General features: G+C 37.6%; 2 protein-coding genes across 4 annotated transcripts; both read left to right on the top strand.

The window, feature by feature from the left end:
• The first annotated feature begins 1,083 nt into the window (after window positions 1-1,083).
• sugp1 (SURP and G patch domain containing 1) lies at window positions 1,084-8,622 on the top strand. 3 transcript variants are annotated; one of them, XM_062987887.1, is made up of 14 exons: window positions 1,084-1,148; window positions 1,954-2,110; window positions 2,201-2,304; window positions 2,432-2,641; window positions 3,021-3,144; window positions 3,306-3,403; window positions 4,154-4,277; window positions 4,619-4,953; window positions 5,190-5,296; window positions 6,686-6,863; window positions 6,963-7,069; window positions 7,644-7,789; window positions 8,006-8,135; window positions 8,271-8,622. In XM_062987887.1, exons 1-14 carry the CDS (start codon window positions 1,130-1,132, stop codon window positions 8,295-8,297), a joined length of 1,866 nt encoding a protein of 621 aa, XP_062843957.1. In that variant the 5' UTR covers window positions 1,084-1,129; the 3' UTR covers window positions 8,298-8,622. The 3 variants fall into 3 exon arrangements, with proteins under 3 accessions (XP_062843957.1, XP_062843956.1, XP_062843955.1); XM_062987886.1 differs by having other exon boundaries at window positions 2,201-2,313; XM_062987885.1 differs by having other exon boundaries at window positions 2,201-2,346.
• An 821-nt stretch (window positions 8,623-9,443) lies between these two features.
• On the top strand, window positions 9,444-18,881 carry mau2 (MAU2 sister chromatid cohesion factor). Its single transcript, XM_062987673.1, has 19 exons — window positions 9,444-9,677; window positions 10,328-10,345; window positions 10,737-10,802; window positions 10,946-11,041; window positions 11,152-11,246; window positions 11,340-11,367; window positions 11,569-11,724; window positions 11,969-12,115; window positions 12,255-12,345; window positions 12,732-12,835; window positions 12,922-12,999; window positions 13,154-13,219; window positions 13,466-13,549; window positions 13,627-13,676; window positions 14,124-14,201; window positions 14,288-14,399; window positions 14,581-14,671; window positions 15,391-15,518; window positions 16,040-18,881. Exons 1-19 carry the CDS (start codon window positions 9,444-9,446, stop codon window positions 16,112-16,114), a joined length of 1,797 nt encoding a protein of 598 aa, XP_062843743.1. The 3' UTR covers window positions 16,115-18,881.
• Window positions 18,882-20,078: the final 1,197 nt, after the last annotated feature.

The raw sequence follows: 20,078 nt of genomic DNA, 5'->3' as shown, positions 1-20,078 counted from the left end.
TATTATATATAATTTTATTTACATTTGTATACCAGATGGATGTGCAATGCCAGATCTTTGAATTACTTTCTGTACTTATAAAAAGACAAATAACATCACTGTGTATAAGCCAAGCTGGGGGAAAACACAACTATATTCCTAAAACCAGTGGTTGTGGTTTGGAGGGTCTGCAAAGCCGAATGAAAGTTTGAGGAAAAATAGATTAGCAAACCTAGAGAACTATCCAAACTAAGGACTGAAAGACTAAATATAAATATGTCTCAATTGTTAAAGTTATTATAATAGTGTTTCTGCTTGACTGGTCACTTGAATGAGATGGATTTAACATTAACGCACATTAAAATTCAAAATGCTCTAAATGAAGCACACTGTCAATGATGCCAAGTACATTACATAAACATGAGCAACTAATGGATTTACAAGCCAGGTGCTTCACATAATAAAACGGACTGCTTAAGTTATAAAATACATAAAAAACAAACATCTGAACAATTGTTTTCATACAACAAATCTGTCAGGGTTTGGGCGGCACGGCAGCTCGGTGGGTAGTACTGTCGCCTCACAGCAATAAGGTTTTGAATTAGATTTCCAAGCGGAGCGGTCTGGGTCCTTTCTGTGTGGAGTTTGCATGTTCTCCCCGTGTCTGTGTGGGTTTCCTCAGGGAGCTCCGGTTTCCTCCCACAGTCCAAAAACATGCAAGTGAGGTGAACTGAAGATACAAAATGGTCCATGACTGCGTTTAAAAACTTGAACTGATGAATCTTGTGTAACCAGTAATGACCTGTTTTGTCATGAATGTAACCAAAGTGTGTAAAACATGACGTTAAAATCCTAATAAATAAATAAAATAAACTTTCAGGGTTTGTGGATTATTTTTGCACAAAGGCATCCTTGGGTTTAAAAGGTTTAAAACCACTGCCTTAAACACTTAAATCGTTTCAGCATGTAGTTTTTAGTTTTGCTGCCACATTGTAATAGCTGGACTGTACTAATAAACACACACTGAGTTGAGTGGAGTTGGTCCATCAGACCGGTAGATGCCGTTTTACTCTCCATTTTCTTTTCCCCGGTGCTTTAGAGCGGTGTCGCTGGTCGAGCTGAGCTACTGTTGGGTTTATCGTCCCTGAAAATGGAGTCAAATGATGCAGGTAATTGATACTTACATACATAAAGTCTTTATTAAATTAAGCATTCACGTTTTTCATTTGACAGTTTATATTGTTTGTTCGTCGATAGCATTAACCATGTTGGGTTTGTTTTGCTAGTTAGCCATTAGCTACCAGTACCTCTAGCTATCCAGCTAGCCAAACGTTCATTTCAAACTCTACCCGTTTTACGTTATGTCCCGCGTCCTGGATTCTGATTGGTTGGCTGAATCAGTTTCGTTTGTGCTATTGGTTGTGGACGCAAGTGTAGGAATACGGGTGGGAAAAATAGCGCCACTAAGGAGAATATAAACAATTACTGACGCCTTCTATAACAAACATGATTAATAATAATTTTGACCAATGTATTAGAAGCAATGCTTTTCATATGGCTACATTTTAGTTCCACACATTTGAATTAACACTGAGTACTGTCATAAACTTTATATTGTTATTTTTACTGTGCTTATTAATATTTTGTTCATAATTCACACTCAAACAGTTAATTGCTCTGTTTTGTAGTTGTATTATTTCATTAGAAACCCTGTTTGTAAATCTTAAATCTAGCTAAACATAATTCACGTTTATGTTTTAGTTTTACCACCGTGTACTTTTACAATGATAAATGTAGTTAAGGATGCTTCAGGAATGTCCTTTAATTTTAGAAATTAAAATGCAAACGTGGCAGTTTGTTGATTTTGGGTGGGGAAGTGTTACATAGCAAAGTGAAAATGTTTAACTAAAAAAGGTAAACAGTGACAATTGCAAATATTAATGTAAATGTTACGTTCTTTATTTTGAACCAAAGCAGGCTGGAGGAATCAATCTGGTCAACAGAACAACAAATTTACTGGTATTATGCGACAGGAAGAGTTGATAGCCCAGAAGAAGCGTGAAATAGAAGCAAAGATAGCAGAGCAAGCCAAAAAGAACCTGTCAGTTCCTAGCAAACCGTCTTCAGAAAGGTAACCTAACTCTGATTTCTCATTTTCCTTATCTTTGTATGAATTATCCTGAGCCATGCTTAATGTCAGTTTGGGGATTTTGTCTTTCAGCACTCCAGTTTCTCAGGCAGATACTTCTAACAAGTTTGTGAATGATGGAAGCTTCCTTCAACAGTTTCTGAAGATGCAGAAGGAGAAACCCAGCTCAGGCTCAGGTTTAGAACGTAATCAAGATGATTTACTAGTAAAAAGCACAAGTATGATGCAATTTTAATATTATTATACGCCATCTACTAAAACAGAAGTTATAAAACTAACTAGAGTTTTAATCTATCTCCAAAGGCTCCGCATCCTCCCAGAGCCCAGGCTCCTCACAGACTCAGAAGAAGAGCATTTTAGTTGGGAAACGTCCCGGCTTGGGTGTTGGCAGTATGCTCAAAAACTACTCACAAGTCAAAAAGACTCCTTCAGAAATCCCTAGACCGAGTGTCTTCAGTTCCCCAGAGGAAGACGATGAGGACGTAAATGATGAACACTATCTGAATCTCAAAGGTAGCTCAGCAAATTACTTTCTACTTTAATGTTTTTTGTCTTCTTTGGGAGTGTAGTTCAGATAGAAACTGTGGAAAATTCTGCCTGATTCATTCTTGCTTGTGGGTGTCATGAACTATACAGGTTACTGGGTACTGTGTGTACTTCTGGATTTTATTTTATATTTATGTGTCTACATTGCTCCAAAAAAATAAAATACAGAAGAGGGTTGTGGGTGAAGCATCATGTTAGGTATTGTCACTACTGTTGAGTCTGCTGTTGAAACATGCTCCTCCTGTGATCAGTATGTTTCGCAGTACAATTCTCTACATGTCCTGTGTTACTAGTATGCAGTTGTGAGTATGTGAGTTATGGTGGAGTACTCATAGCCTGCTTAAAGTTTCCCCCCCAGAGGATGCAGATCTGGTTAACATCATCAAACGGATAGCTGGATTCATTGCAGAAGGGGGATCAGAGCTTGAAAGGAAAGCAATGGAAGACTACAAGGACAATCCCATCTTTTCGTAAGTCACTGGAATTTACACCTTTTTATTGCTTTTTATTGTTTTATTTTGTTTTTATATGCCAGCATTTTCTGTAAAGGAAAGATATTCATATGTTACATGCTTTTATTAAATGAAAAAAAAGTAAAAACTAAATGCGTCCCATCTCTTGTCTCATAAAGATTCATGTTTGAGAAGGAGAGCATGCAGTATCTGTACTTCCGAAAGGTAGTAGCTCAACTCAGACAAAAGAAGCGAGGCCCCTCTACACAAGCAAATGGTAAGATTCTATGATTTTTTTTTAATTATTATTTGTACCAAAGGGCATTTGTTTTTCCATTGCACATTATACTGGTACCTTTGGCATCTGTACTTATGGCTTCATAGTACAGTGGATTCTGAAACTATTCAAGCCCCTTGAGTTTTTGCACACTTTATTGTATAGTGGATTGAATAAACTTGCCATTTCTAGCCAGGTGATGAGCAGTGCTGTTTTGCAGTGGAGTTTGACTTGACGTTTAGCAAACTCCAAACAGGCTATCATCTTTCACTGATAACATTCTGGATGGTCTTTCTCAACTAGATGGCATAGAGAACTTGACATGCGTTTTTCCGAAAAAAACAGCTGAAACAAGGACTCATCTGACCACAGCACACGTTTCAATTCTCTTTTGGTCCATCTAACAATGACCAAATAATTTACTAGCGTTTCTGTATAGAGTTGATGTATGGACAAAAATCCAGGACAAAATAAAGTACAAAAGTTAAGAGGTCTTAATACTTTCTGACTCCACTATATAGTTAATGGTACCTGCTTAAAATTGGCACCAGAAGGATTTAGTGGTCCTAAAGGGGCAATATTTGATTCTTAATTCTTATGGCCCAACTTAATATAAAAAAGAAGTTACAGACTGCAAAAAAATTACCTACTTGCTGCCCCTTCCCTCTTTTATTCCTCCACCTACAGTAGACTGATAAGGGGCAGGTTAGTAGTTTGAATTGAGTCCCAGTACTGATAGGCTGCTTAAAGTCTCCTCCTCAGTGGACGAGGAAACAAAGAAGGTGGTGGAGAAGCTGGCTCGCTTTGTTGCTGACGGAGGGCCTGAGGTGGAGGCCGTCGCTATCAAGCACAACCACGACAATCCCACATTCAGGTGAGGCTTATTCTTCCCCTAGCATCTGAATGTCAATTTATTTGTGCCTTTAGAGGTGTCAAAAACATGATCTTAACATGCATTAAACATCTGTCTGTTATACACTTGGCATTTCGCTGGAGCAGGGGTATATTTGGGAGGTTTATTTGTTTAAATGCTATTTAAAATTTTTTTTTGTTGGAGAAAATGCTTTAAGGGTATGTGTTTATCAGACAGTGAAGAAATTGACTTGTAGCACATTCAGTTTTAAAACAGGTCTCACTAGCTCTATCTTAATGTTGCATGGAAACGTGCCAGTTTAATGTTTGATTAAATGCTAACTCACCTACTCTCTTCACTAGCTTCCTCTATAATCACCAAAGTCCGGCTCACCGCTTCTACAAGGCCAAAGTGGAGGAGTACCGCCAGGCCAAAAACGGTTCTGCAGCCTCCCCCAGTGCCGAATCCTTCTCAGCCACCAAGCGCCCAGTACAAACCTCACAAGCTGCTGCACCATCTTTCAGCTCCCCCAGTCCAGCTCAATCAGAACCACAGAATCAGGACCCCACATCGACAAGTGCAAAACGCAGGAAGAAGAGTCGCTGGGGCTCTGAGGAAGACAAAATATCACTGCCTGTTCCTCCAATCGTCATGCCTACAGTGATCAAACAGGAACCAGATACTCCATCACTGTCTGGTACTCTACCATGTTTAGTGTTCTTTAAATAATTTATATTGTCTTTTTTTGGTTGGTTTTCAATAATGCAGTACAAGGTGTTAATTCAGTACATAATAATCTGATTATATTTTCATCATTACTAAAGAGAATTGAATTATTACTATTATTTTTGCCGTTCCACTGTTATTCCTATTTTTCTTACCATTCTTGACTAAATGTGTGTGCATGTGTTCCTGGATTTTGCTAAATTACAGAACAGGAGCTGAGTAGTCTGGGTTATAAGAAAGGAAAGCCGGTTGGTCTGGTGGGAGTCACAGAACTGTCTGAGGAGCAAAAGAAACAGCTCAAGGAACAACAGGAAGTAAGAAATGCACTACACTAAACTGATTTTTAAATAAACTATTTTATGTAGCTAATTTTGTCAGTGATTGTATTTACTGTCTAATTATTAACTGTGTCAATGACAAGATTTATTGTCCATTTTAACTTAATAAAAATGTAATATAAGGTACATGGGTGTGGTGCAACAGTCTATTAAAGTAGCCCACCACAGAGATCCGTGTTCAAATGAATATCAGCGGTGTTACTGGCCTGTTTGGCGTCTACACAAACATTATTAGCAATGTGTGAAGAAGGAAAGGCTGAAGCACTGTGTTGGATTGGTGCCCTGTCCAGGGTATTTGAACTATGGATGTGCATGTGCATGTGTGTAACTTTATTTCTGAACAAAAAATATAAATATTTTATCATTTATCATTAATAACACTGCTGAGCATCATATATTAATTCATGTTATTGTCAGAAAGAGCTTGGAGTCCTTAAACTTAAACTTATTTTTAAAATTCTGATAATGGTAGATAATGCTTTGTGCCCATAGGACCAACAGCAGTTGTGAATTTCAAAAGGAGATGGCATCAGTGTTGACCGTTCTAAATTCATCATTATAAAACGGATAGTTCCGGTCCTAAAATCTGATTGGCTGAGCCGCGTTCGAAGCCGTTGTAAAATCCCCGATAAACGCACACCTAGGACCACCTCACATCATTCCATATTAATACGCCACTGAAAAGTAAAAGTTAATGTTATTTTCGCCCTCATGTTGCCTAGCAACACCGTTAATCGAACTACCTGTCGTCGCGGAAGAATGCTTTATTGTAAGTTTATACACAATAAATACATTTATGAATTAAACATTGTTGTATTTATTGTATTTTATGTTGACCGCCGTTTATAAAAGCAATAAGCCACTCGAGACCGTGCATTACTGCTATGATTTTAGCACGGGGAAAGAAGTTTTAGGCACTCCGCTTCACGTCGTGCCAAAAACGTCATCCCCGTGCTAAAATCACATTATAAAACGGATAGTTCCGGTCCTAAAATCTGATTGGCTGAGCCGCGTTCGAAGCCGTTGTAAAATCCCCGATAAACGCACACCTAGCACCACCTCACATCATTCCATATTAATACGCCACTGAATCGAAAAAGTTAATGTTATTTTCGCCCTCATGTTGCCTAGCAACACTGTTAATCGAACTATTTTGCGTCGCGGAAGAATGCTTTACTGTAAGTTTATACATGATAAATACATGTATAAACTTACATGTATGACGCTTCGCGTCGTGCCAAAAACTTCATCCCCGTGCTAAAATCACAGTAATGCACGGCCTCTCGTGGCTTATTGCTTTAGTAACGCACGGCCTCTCGTGGCTTACTGCTTTATTAACTGATTGTGTGTGCACTGCTGTATTAGATGCAGGAGATGTTCGATATGATCATGAAACACAAGCGGGCCATGCAGGACATGCAGCTGATGTGGGAGAAAGCTGTGCGTGAGCACCAGCACGAGTACGACAGTGATGAGGAGATCGACTCCCAGTCCGGCACCTGGGAACACAACCTCCGAAAAATGGAAATGGAGAAAACCAGAGGTCACTAATAATTAAAATGAAAAGTATTTTAATCTGATGAATTATAAGCAAACTTTGTCATTTGTATTACAAGAGTTTTTGTTATGTCTTTCTGCACAGAGTGGGCAGAGCAGCTGACTGAGATGGGAAAAGGGAAACATTTTATTGGTGACTTTTTGCCACCGGATGAGTTGGAGAAGTTTATGGAAACGTTCAAAGCTCTCAAGGTGAGAGAGATGTATGAAATCCATATGGTTGATGGGTGGAGATTAAACCACATCCTCTCAAGCCTGATAACTACCTTGGGAGGCCAACAAAAAAGATTTGGGGTGTAATATTCATTTTAATTGTTGTTTGTTGACTGATATAAATAGTATTGCATTGTTAATATTGTTAGCTCAGAATCTGAGGAATGATTCTATTCACATCTATTCACACGTCTGTACTAATAACAGAGAGCAGAGCTGATTAGAGATTTAAGATGGTTGAATGACCTTGAACCAAAATAAATTTTTAAAGGAGACCGATCTGAACTGCGGACAGGTCAGTCATGCAAAAAGACGTACACGTGATGCCAGCATATGTCTCTCTAAAGTTATAATATATGCCTCCTTATAAGTGGTATCATTGGTATGAGTCATCAATGGTCATTTGCATAAAGGAGAATTAACAAATCACACATTTTTGCTGTTGTTGCATAATACAAAATGTCCTAATATTTCTGAAAATTATGTGTATATAAATATGTGGAAGTGTCCGGGTCAGAGTTTTTTCAGCGATTTGTTGCTCTGTGTTCCACAGGAAGGCAGAGATCCTGATTACTCAGAGTATAAAGAGTTCAAGCTGACTGTGGAGAACATCGGTTTCAAAATGCTAATGAAGATGGGCTGGAAGGAGGGAGAGGGTTTGGGCTCAGAGGGACAGGGCATCAAGAACCCTGTTAACAAGTAAATACTAAAGTTCCTAAGTAGTCTGGCATGTGTGAACGAAACGTCCTGTGTTAACAACTGTATAAATAATGGGGAACCTCTGAGGTAGTAAGTGTGATGGGTTCTATAAAATCAATTATTCCTTTAATAAAATCTGCTTTTAAAAATACTCACCAAACAAAACCCAATTTGCAAACACTTATGCATTATGTTCTTTATTATTGTGTATTCCAGAGGCACCACTGCAGTTAATGGTGCAGGTTTTGGTGTCGACCGACCTGCCGATCTCTCCAAAAATGACGATGAGTATGATGCTTTCCGCAAAAGAATGATGCTGGCCTACCGCTTCAGACCAAACCCTCTGGTGTGTAACACAGCTTTACTGGTCTAAATTAATCATATGATCACATATTGCATTCTGTGTCAAAATGAGTTCTGAATTTTAAACTGTACTGATTTACAACATTTGTTCATTTGTTTTTCTTTTTTTCCACACCAGAATAATCCGAGGAGGCCGTATTACTGAAGGAGGCAATGGCTGTACTACATTGTTTTTCTTCTTCTGATGTTTCTTCATGTGTGCAGAGTTTATTAAATTTCCTGTTAGGAGTGGAACATTGAACAATTTGTCAAAACTTGAAATGTCAGTATTTCGTTGCTTTGTTGGTCTTACTCGTACGGTTCTGGAATAAATTTTCCCATTTGGGCCTTAATGAATGTTTTTTTAATAGAATTTAGAAATAGTATCTAAATCCAGTAGAACAATTCAAATGTTTTCTGTTTTGTTTGTGCTCTAATTGTCAAATGAAATTTGATCTGAAGACATCTCATTAAAGGTCCTTAAATATTAATGTATGTATGTTTATTTGTGTGACGTAATGATAAAAGCCACGCTGAGCTTGAGTTCCATGGGTTCGAATCCTGGGCTAGACTTACAAATACAGAAAGTGCATTGCAGAAAGTGAACCTAGTTACTGATGGACTTACATCAGTGCACCTCTTTGCATCAGGAAGGGCATCCGGCATAAAAACTGTGCCAAATCAAAATAAGTGGCTGAATGATCCAGTGTGGTGACCTTTAACTGCTGGAGCAGCCGAAAGGAATCATTCATGTTTTTACTTCTGTTAATTTAAAGAGTAAATGTTTTGATTTATGCATTGGTAACTTTCATAAGAGACACAACATATGAAAAAATATTTACAGGTAGATTGAATACAAAAAAAATCACTCTTTATTCAGAATATATAATTTGCGTTTTGTTTCTGCCGAACACTGAATGACCAAAATAACGTAGACCTGTAAAAGTAGTCTTTGCTTTTAGAAAATATTTAATTCTTGGAATGCTGTTATATAAGACTTGAATGGTTTGTGAAGGAATATTGGATCATTAATTTTTTTACTATATCCTGGTAAAAACACTTTTTTAAATGTTTAAGCAGTTTGTAGAAGCTAATTAAAAGCACTTAATTGATGCATTTATGTTGTAAATTATTAGTTTAATCCAATTTACTCTGGAAACCACTGCCTTAGTGTAACCTCTGGTGGAGTCCGAATCCGAAAGACTACATTTCCCATGAGCCAACTGCACTGCGATGTTCTCGTACGGAAATCTCGCGAGTCTTTGGCTGTAAGGTTTAGGCCGCGGTTGTTGTTGTTGTTATTGTGGTGAAAATGGCGGCTGGTGGAGAGGCCCCGGACTCCTGGTATCTGGCTCTGCTCGGGTTCGCTGAACATTTCCGCACTTCGAGTCCTCCTAAAATCCGGCTATGTGTGCACTGTCTCCAGGCTGTGTTTCAGTTCAAGCCACCGCAAAGAGTGGAGGCCCGGACTCACCTTCAGCTCGGCTCGGTGCTCTATCACCACACCAAGAACAGCGAGCTCGCCCGCAGCCATCTGGAGAAAGCGGTAAGACTGAGCAGGAAACACCGGGGATGAGCAGAAGCCCCAAGGCCTCACGAATGGGGGCGCCGTTGTAGATGTATTAACTTTAGCTCGTTTACGTTGTATTTGGGGTTTCTTTTCTTTGACATCTATAAAAATGTACAAGTACAAGCTCGCTTGTGTATTACTCTATTGGAACAGACAAGTCATTTAGTGTGAGTCAGTCATGGGATGCGTTCTACATCGCATACTAGCCTACTACACAGTATGTAATAAATCTATCAGTGTAAATCTGTCAGTAACATGCTAACTAGTACCATAATATGCTACTGTCTTCACGGTCTCTTAAAAAAAAATCATAATTCTTTTTATATTGCACTTTTTACATACCTTCACAGTCTAAAGTTCTTCACAGCAGTGAATAATGTTACTTAAATTAATAAAGGACAAGAAAGAATTGCTTTAATACCAGTTTCATACACAAAACTATATAATATACCAAAAAAATTTGTTTGTACATGGAAAATATGTTGTAGTTTGTCTTATATTTGAATAATTTTAAATGAAAGTCATGCAGTTGGCCAGAAAAAATGTATGTTATGTTCTTGACATGTATGTTAATGCTTTGCTACTATGCTTAACTAATTAATATTCTTTTTTTTTTTTGTTCTTAGTGGTGCATCTCCCAACAAGTATCCTTTTTACATCTGCAATGAAAAATGCTTTGGTCTGTTAAATAGCCAAACTTTGCATGTGAGTGTTAAGGGAAATCACAGATTTGTAGTTTGTAGAAACAGTCTTAAAAGCTATTTTTAAACAACCATTTCACTGCCTTTATGTGCTTAGCAACAATCCTACTGGACCTGCTGTGAACCTGACCAGGATAAAGCGATGATGAAAATGAAATTAATTAGCATAATATAAAACTGTGGATCATTGTTATGAATGTGATGTCTCATGGACATGAGATTTAAGACCAGTGAATGATATTAAACAAACTAATGAATAATAATAACTATAAAGCATACTTGTTTATGGTAAGGTTGATATTTGCATGGAATTTGTCTTAACCAGACTTTTTAGATCCCCCAGTTTGAAGATGTTAAATTTGAGGCTGCCAGTCTTCTCTCAGAGCTCTACTGCCAACAGGTACTATGTGAATTATACCCCAAGAAAATGTACTGTTCCGGAACTATTGCAATGAAAATTAGATTATCTTTAACATTCACTTATTTGTTTATCAGCTTATTGTTAAATGTGTGAGGAAGTCTTATATTTCTTTTCTTTTTAAGAACTTGGTCGACTCTGCTAAGCCACTTTTACGCAAAGCCATTCAGATCTCCCAGCAGACTCCTTACTGGCACTGCAGATTGTTGTTTCAGCTAGCAGTAAGTAGCAACTAATAGCACTCTGTCCCACATCATAAATGGGATTAGTAAATAAAAACTTTGCTGTTCAGTCGTTTTAAGGCTTTGTGTATTTATTGCTTGGCTTGTAGCAACTGCACACACTAGAAAAGGACTTGGTGTCTGCATGTGACCTGTTGGGTGTAGGAGCAGAATATGCCAGAGTTGTTGGATCAGAATATACCAGGTATATTAAAGGAATAAAGATCTTTATAAATTACAAATGACATGGTTGTATTGTTTAAATACCTTAAAAACTATTTATTTTTTTGTTTTACAGAGCCCTGTTTCTTTTGAGTAAAGGAATGGTAAGTAGTTTCTACTTCAGACTTAGTAAACTTTCATAGTATTGTATGCAGTATCATCTAACTTTTAAATAAAACACCTAACTGCCAGCCAGTGAGTAGTAAACTGTGCGATAATCGCCTTCACCAAAAAGCAGAGGTTGCAGTTGTACAGCGGGTACATTTAAACAGTGTGTTGGTTATAGTTTGTGTGTGTTTGCACAGTTGCTTCTAATGGAGCGTAAGCTGCAGGAAGTGCATCCTTTGCTCACGTTGTGTGGGCAGATTGTGGAGAACTGGCAGGGAAACCCCATTCAGAAGGAATCTCTTCGAGTCTTTTTCCTGGTGCTGCAGGTCACACACTATCTGGATGCAGGACAGGTCAGTGTCTTATTAACCATGTTGATCAGTTTATGTCTGTTGAATGTGGTAGATGACGTTGAGTCCAAATGAGGTGCTTTCCACCACACCAGTTAATGATTACGAGTTCTGACTTTGCATATGCCCTTAAGCAATCTGCAGTCTCTTCCAGTGTGTTTGTGTGTGTGTCTGTGTTTCCGTGTCCTAAATTTGTAATAGTGTCAAAGGTTTCTGGGCAAAACCTTACGTCTGTGTGTGTGCACAGGTGAAGAGTGTAAAGCCATGCTTGAAGCAGCTGCAGCAGTGTATCCAGACAATCTCAACACTTCACGACGACGAGATTCTGCCCAGCAACCCTGCTGACCTCTTTCACTGGCTGCCTAAGGAGCATATGTGTGTGCTTGTCTACTTGGTTAGTTTCTTTTCTTCTCTTTCCTTCCATCCACATTAATGGCTTTCCACATGAATTAATCCCATTATTTTACACACACCTCATTATTTTACGTTCATCCTGGTGTGAATGAACTTAACATTCTTTCTATAATGTGCAGGTGACTGTCATGCACTCCATGCAGGCTGGTTATCTGGAGAAGGCACAGAAGTACACAGACAAAGCTCTTATGCAACTAGAGAAATTAAAGAGTGAGTAGTAACAACACAATATATTATACAATATAGAATGGAAATGATAATTCATTTCTTATATTTATTCAATGTTTTGTTGTAGAAACAAGTTCATTTAGAGGGCCATGTTTTTTACTAGATATCTTTATACATTGATCAGCCAAAACAGGACCACCCCAGCTGATCTGGTCAGCATAAACACCTAAGTGACTTTAATAATGGCCAAATAGTTATTGCCAGCCGTCTGGTTGAAGTATCTCTGTAACAGCACTGTTACAGAGCTTTTTTGACAGTTTGTTGTGCATGTGGTCCTAATATTTTGGCTCATCTGTGTATTTCTATTAACCTGTTTGTCTGTGATGTTTTAGCAGATGTTTAAAATTTGCCTTACTTTGTTATTTCAGTGTTGGACTGCAGTCCCATCCTGTCCTCATTCCAAGTCATCCTGCTAGAGCACATCATCATGTGCCGCCTGGTTACAGGCCACAAGGCGACAGCGTTGCAGGAGGTCTGCTCACATCTATACACTCTCTTGCTTTTTAGTCAACTTCCTCTGTAAGCTACTAAACTTGATTTAACATATGATTTGAACAGATCTCTCAGGTGTGCCAGTTGTGCCAGCAATCACCTCGCCTGTTCTCTAACCATGCTGCTCAGCTCCATACTTTATTAGTAAGTACATGCTCTACTCACAGGAAACATTTTAAATATTGTTGTACTAATATAACCAGCATGTTGCTGCACTAAGTAAAAATAACCTGCTCAGATATTCTTATAAAGTGTTTCTGACAGTTTGCTAAATGTAATTGAATGTTTGTCTTGTCAGGGGTTGTACTGTATTTCAGTAAACTGTATGGACAATGCAGAGGCACAGTTCACTACGGCATTGCGGGTAAGCCATCAATCACTGTCTAGCACACGTAAATTCTCTTTAACCAGTATTCAGTTCAAAGCTGCACCAATCATAATGAATTTTTTTATAAATGTATGAAGTTATTATTATTGTTAACTTCCTAAAAGAGCACGCAGGAGCACATTTTAAAAGCTTAATATGACTGTAATCGTTTGCGTTTCTTTAAATATTTTGCACACATAATAAGTGCAGTTTCTGTTTTGATAAATTGCTTTTCTCCCCCAGCTTACTACACACCAGGAGCTGTGGACCTTCATCGTAACTAACCTGGCCAGCGTCTACATCAGAGAGGGCAACCGGCACCAAGAGGTTAGTGAATGCATCATCAATTTCTTGATGCAAAACTGGAGTTTTATTCGTACTGACATTTTTATTGCTGTTTACAGCTTTATAGTTTGCTAGAGAGGATAAACCCAGACCACAACTTCCCTGTGAGGTGAGTAATACATATACGTGTGTCTGATTTGTAGTGTCAAAATCTGTTTTGCTTTCCTGACCTTTTGGTCCATGGTGCAAGAATCCACACTAACATGGGTTAACTTAGAAATGTCTTTTACATATTTTGGCCTTTCATCCACACTTAAGTTTAAAATGCATCAACATATTAAATGTACCATATATTTTGATTTTGGAAATCAGCAAAACAAAGAATGTGACTGGGGGTGTCACATTGTTTTTGCATAGCGCTGTAAATAATGACTTGAAATGTGTGATTATTATCAATTATTATCAATTATTATTATAACATTTCTTTTAATCATAAAATAGTAACATCCAAATCTAAACATACCAGATATGAAATTAAAACTGTAAGATGTCTAATAATTAATTAAATTTAGTGAAATTTGTCATTTTAAACATTCCCATTTTTCCATTTTTGCAGTTCTCACTGTCTGCGAGCTGCAGCCTTTTATATTCGTGGACTTCTTTCCTTCTTCCAGGGACGCTACAACGAGGCCAAGTAAGTTCCTTTCCAAACTTATTTTGGACTGCAGCAGTATTTCTGTAGAAATAATTTATATGTGTTTACTTTTTCTGTGTGAAAAGGCGCTTTTTGCGTGAGACATTGAAGATGTCAAATGCTGAGGATCTGAATCGCCTGACTGCCTGTTCACTTGTTCTTCTTGGACACATATTCTATGTTCTTGGAAACCACAGGGTAAATTGTGCTTGTGTGTTCTTCTCAGCTATATAGTTACATTATTTCAATGATGTATTATTTTGTAACCTGTTGTGAACTTGTATTTATAACAAGAAGCATTAAGTAAAACGGGATAAAGTCTGGCTTGGGCATCAGTGTATACTGATAGATTAACTTTACCCATGTTGGTTTTCTTTAGGAAAGCAACAACATGGTGGTACCAGCAATGCAGTTGGCTAGCAAGATTCCTGACATGTCTGTTCAGCTCTGGTCCTCTGCACTGCTCAAAGGTAAATATTTTAAACCATCCATCACTTCAGTGTCAAGTTCTGTGGTCTTTCACAAACCTGTATCACTTTAAGACCCACATTGAGTTTTTTTTGCTTTTACATATAACTTTTCTTCCACTTTATTAAATGTCATCAAACGTCATGTTTAGCAGGGTATTAAACTTTTGGGTTCTGCAGCCACTGTGCATTATGTTTAATTTAGCACACCTGATTAAGCTTACTAGCTAATGACTAGTATTGTATGGATATCACATTGATATTGGGACCAGTAGTTATTCAACCATCAGTTGAAACTGCACATGTATGCACACTGACAAAATCCAGTCCAGTCCAACAAGCCTAGTATAGACTAACAAGTCTGTAATGAGTTTAAGTTCAGTTTAGAAATCCAGTTTCAGGTGTCTGGGGAGCCGTTCAACAATAAATCAATATACAGTTTTATCTAAAAGTTCAAATTCAACGTGTTCTGTTGATTCTTCAAAGAAAAAGAAAAAAATACATTCTATACAGGCAGCCAACTTTATTATGCAAATTTTTTTGTTTATTTTCTTTTTAAAGATTATAAAATCTGTTCACATGTATCCACACAGTAGCTTTCTAAATACTGTTTAGAATAACCAAATAAACAAATCAGCTTCACACTAAACCTTATGAGCCACATTCAAAACTGTTTTTAAAATAAATTAGGATTAACCTGGAAACCATTTCCATGTGCTCAGATTTAAACAAGGCCTGTGGGAACACGATGGACGCACATGAAGCAGCGCAGATGCACCAGAACTTCTCCCAGCAGCTTCTACAGGACCACATAGCTGCCTGCAGCCTGCCTGAACACAACCTCATCAGTGTAAGTCAAAATTAAACATGGACCTCAGTTTTGGCATGGTGAGGTCATGAAGCGCGTTTATAAATGACAGTTTATCTCAATGCTCGGCATTAATAATGTAATTGATCACGTGTCATGATACTTTAAGCAGATTTCTGTGTTCGTACTGGACATGATATTCACTAAATATTCACTCTGTGTTGGTTAACAAAAAAAATCATCAGAAGATTTGCATGTGCAGAGTTTACCATGCAGTCAGGTTCTATACTGAGGCAAAACAGCTTCCCTGTGGTGTACACGGTGCCTCAGTGTACTCAGTATCCAGTAGGTTGCTGGTTCAAGCTTTAAAACACCACCAAGTTGCTACTGTCTAGCCTCTGAGCAAGACCCATAGCCCTCAATTGGTCGCTTTGTACTTGGTTCATATATTTTACGTTGTTTTGGATTGATTCATCTTCTAAATGCCATAAATGAAAATTTGACCCTGATGCTTGAATGCACTTCCTCATCGACTCTTGTCTTGTACTCTTTTTTTGTTTTAGTGGACAGATGGACCTCCTCCAGTGCAAATCCAAGCTCAGAATGGACCCACAACTAGTTTGGCCAGCCTGCTTTAAATATACAACACACTTAACTCACTGATAGATACACACACACTTTCTCACTCACTGTGAGCACATGCATTGTACATACAGGTCAGCCTCCTCTGAGCCCAAATAAAACACAGTTTTACACACATACACACACACTTAAAAGGAAAGAGGACTGCCCTGCCTTTGTCATGCAGATTTTATCTTGTATTGTTCAGATTTTAACTTATTCTTATTGAACTTGTATGATGTTGGGGAAGTGAGATTTCATTAAGACTTGGGGAATAAGTTGGGACACAAGTCACTATGGGCACTGTACGTCCGATTTAGTACTTGCTCTTGAGGAGAGGCTTTACTGGACTTCGATTAAGACTTCGGAAGCTGCGTAGATCACATGCCATGTCTATGTAGAAAATATTTTTATTGGTTATTTGACTACCAGGCAGAAGAATTTAAGGCTTTTGTTGGTTATTACCTGTTGAAGCTACTAGTAAAGCTATTCCTTTATATTGGTAGGAATTTTAATTTAGTCCAGTTCTGCCAAGTGTGTATGCTCCATGTACAAACCTGACTGGAAAATACAGTTTGGGGTGTGTTTTCTTTAACATGTCATGATTATTAACCTTTTACATTAATTTAATTTCAATACAGCATCCATGTCATTAAAATAAAACATACGCCTCTTTTCCACTAGACAGTGTGGTGCAGAATGGTGTGATAAACTTTTTGTCAGGGATCAAAAGTAGAAATGGGGATGTATTGGACATTTAGTCTTATTAACAATAAAAATACAATATAGAAATTTATGTGTAATGTACCCACATTTTTTTATGTTTTGATCTATTTTTACCTTGCGGAAACACAGAAGTCAGCCTTTCCAATTACAAGAATCCCAAATGGCAGCCAGTTCACTGCACCTTTGCACTATGTAAGTTCTGTAATTACACTGTGTAGGTTCATACGCCATTGCAGATACAGGCACATATTTACATGCTTGCATTGCTGGCAGGCACAGTGTCCTGGGAACCAGGGATTTAACCCTGCCCCAACCATTATCTGTAAGGAGTTCGGCATTTTCTCATGTCTGTGTGGGTTTTCTCCAGGGTGTAATCTCAATTTGCATCCACCGCATGCCAGAGCATCAATTAATGAAAATAAATGAAAATACTTTATTAGGGTCAGTTGGAGCCCTTTGAGTTGACCATTGCAGTGTATTATTTTACAATTTCATTTAAAATAAGCCTTTTTGAAAGTAATGTAATTTTTGAGTTAATACTAGTATTTTTGAGTTTGGACTTAAGTATGTCATTTATAGTGTAATAATGCCCATTATTTACCACCGCTCAACCTCCAAGGATTTACACGACCAGAAATGAACACACTTGCTGTATCATACTGTCTGGTGGAAAAGCAGCAATACTGACTGGTGTGTTGGATTTGCATTAAAACTATGGGGTGACTCAGTGGCAAAAGAGGGCTGTCATACTGTGCTGGGCAGGATGTCTTTGTGTAGCCAGCTAGTTATTTAGTTAGATCTATAGTAAAGTAGTGCACAGCAGAGCTCAAACCAAATCAGCTTTGTTTATACAAAAAATCCTTAGTAAAACACTTAGCCGTGTTCAGGGATTAGTGTGAAAGCTGACAGCATTGTCAGCAGTACAGAGGCAACCTAATATAGTTTGTGTCTAACAAAAACAGCTTGTATAGGCAGCTAAGTCAGAGATGATAGGAGAACGTGGTCGATCAGGATGAGTCTTTAATGCTTTCTAAACCACATCTAGGTATTGTTTCTGGATTTCTTATATTTTTTTTTTTTTTGTCCTATTTAGTTGCTTATTTTTTTATTTGTATCTAAAACATGTAACTAAATACATAGTAATCTTTTACACTTCATGTCTTGTGTCTTGGGTTTATGTATAGAATGTCTTTATTTTGAACACTGCAAATGTTTTAGCAGTATTTAATTTTATTACCAGTGACGGACAACTTTTTGCCGACATGGTTTCAAGACAGACCTCTGATTTGTTTTTGTATTTTTTCATGTTTCATATTACATCTCACCTACAAGCACCAGCAGCATTTTTATCCTCACTGGTTATTCATTAGCTGGTAGCCTTTTTTTAAAAACAGCAGTATGTAACTTTTGGCTGAAATTATTTGGTGCCATAAGCAAACCCCACAACCACCAACCAGAAAAAATTGATACTAATTTGGTCCAGACAGATGTAGCTTTAGGTTAGCATTCTTGCTTTTCTGAGGGAAGTCGTTGCAGCACATTTCTAAGAAAGAAGAATGGCACTTAATTTGTGTTCAACAAAAAAGTTACCTATTGCAGCTTTAAAATTGCGTTGTAACATGACAAATTAGTTGTTAATGCTGTTGAACAGAGAAATAGTTGTTTTTTGTTAAACGTGTATAATTTATAACCAACAGGGGGCGCAATTGAAGAGGCTACCAGTTATTTAGCCACAATTATCCAAGCACCGTATTCACTACGCATCCAGAGTTGAACTTGAATGTTAAGGATCATAGACTTCTAATGCAATCTACATTAATGGTTACGATTCTGTGTTTTTCCTTTTCCAGATTCTTTTGTAATATTCTGTTAAATCTTCTTAATATGAACCCAAATCTTTCTTCCAATGCAAGACATTTTTGTACTGGTTTACTGGTTTGTCACTGGTTCTCTTTCTTTTACCCTCTGTACAAATCCTGTTGACCCCTTTCCCACTTAAGTATTCACCCTTTTTTTCTGTAGTTTTAACAAATAAATTCGTTTATTACATTTTGTAAAGTTTGAATATTTATGTACCACATTTATTCATTTTATAATCTTTGTTAATGAGTCATCAGACTTAAAAACTCATTTGCATAAACGTTACCAAAAAAACAGTTGTTATGTGTGTTCGTGTCTCATGCTTTGACATCTAAGTTAGATAATGCATTTGGGGCGGCATGGTGGGTAGCACTATCGCCTCACAGCAAGAAGGTCCTGGGTTCGATCCCCAGGTGGGGCGGTCCGGGTCCTTTCTGTGTGGAGTTTGCATGTTCTCCCCGTGTCTGTGTGGGTTTCCTCCGAGTGCTCCGGTTTCCTCCCACAGTCCAAAGACATGCAAGTGAGGTAAATTGGAGATGCTAAATTGTCCAGAACTGTGTTTGATATAACCTTGTGTAATGAGTAACTACCTTTCCTGTCATGAATGTAACCAAAGTGTAAAACATGACGTTAAAATCCTAATAAACAAACAAACAAGATGATGCATTTACCTGCCATTCAATTAGGTTAAACCCTTCTTGTATTTACATATATTGGTCATTTTATGAGCTGCACCTACCATATACATGCTATTTGTGGGTACACAATACTCAATATCCAATAGGTACCCTTCTAATCATGTTTCCCACCACTGCAATGGTCTTAACAGTAGCGTGTAGCAGTAGAGTGTTTTAATGCACAATGTCTGATAATCTTTAAATGTGGACATCACAAACACCACCTTTGACAGTAGGTACAGTGTTCTTAGGTTTAATTACCAACAATTTTTCCCCTTCAAACACATTTCTGGGCGTTGTGGTCCAATAAATTAATTTAATATATTATAATAAAATTTGTATATTTCATACATTAGTTTCATATGATTATATTAGCCCACTTGAAGCCTTTGTTTGTCCATGTGATCAACAACAAACTTAAAAGTGTAAACGTTAAAGAAGGGGCTTCTTGCACATTGCGTCTTGATGACATGGTTGTGCATGGTGCCATAGTTGAGGGATTCCTGTTTGGTAATGCCTGTATACCACTGGTCATACCAGTAAACATGATAAAAGTTAAATGGGAGCTGAATGGTTTTTTATTATTATTATTCTTTTTTCTTAAGAATGTTCGTTAATCAAATTCTCTCGTACAGATTAACAAATTTGAAAATAATCCTATTGCAATTACATAAATATCATAGCATCATAGTTGTATGACTAGTAACCATCAAATTAA

This window comes from Trichomycterus rosablanca, chromosome 25 (genome assembly GCF_030014385.1).
Source record: "Trichomycterus rosablanca isolate fTriRos1 chromosome 25, fTriRos1.hap1, whole genome shotgun sequence".
NCBI lineage: Eukaryota > Metazoa > Chordata > Actinopteri > Siluriformes > Trichomycteridae > Trichomycterus > Trichomycterus rosablanca.
The sequence above is the reverse complement of the archived record's forward strand: the minus strand, read 5'-3'. Positions and strand labels throughout refer to the sequence as shown.

Coding starts and splice junctions, on each gene's coding strand:
- mau2 (XM_062987673.1), top strand. CDS start 9,444: ATGGCGGCTGGTGGAGAGGCCCCGGACTCCTGGTATCTGGCTCTGCTC. Junction 11,247..11,339: donor GTTGGATCAGAATATACCAG/GTATATTAAAGG, acceptor TTTGTTTTACAG/AGCCCTGTTTCTTTTGAGTA. Junction 12,346..12,731: donor GCAACTAGAGAAATTAAAGA/GTGAGTAGTAAC, acceptor TTGTTATTTCAG/TGTTGGACTGCAGTCCCATC.
- sugp1 (XM_062987885.1), top strand. Junction 2,347..2,431: donor TTTACTAGTAAAAAGCACAA/GTATGATGCAAT, acceptor CTATCTCCAAAG/GCTCCGCATCCTCCCAGAGC. Junction 7,790..8,005: donor ATCAAGAACCCTGTTAACAA/GTAAATACTAAA, acceptor TGTGTATTCCAG/AGGCACCACTGCAGTTAATG.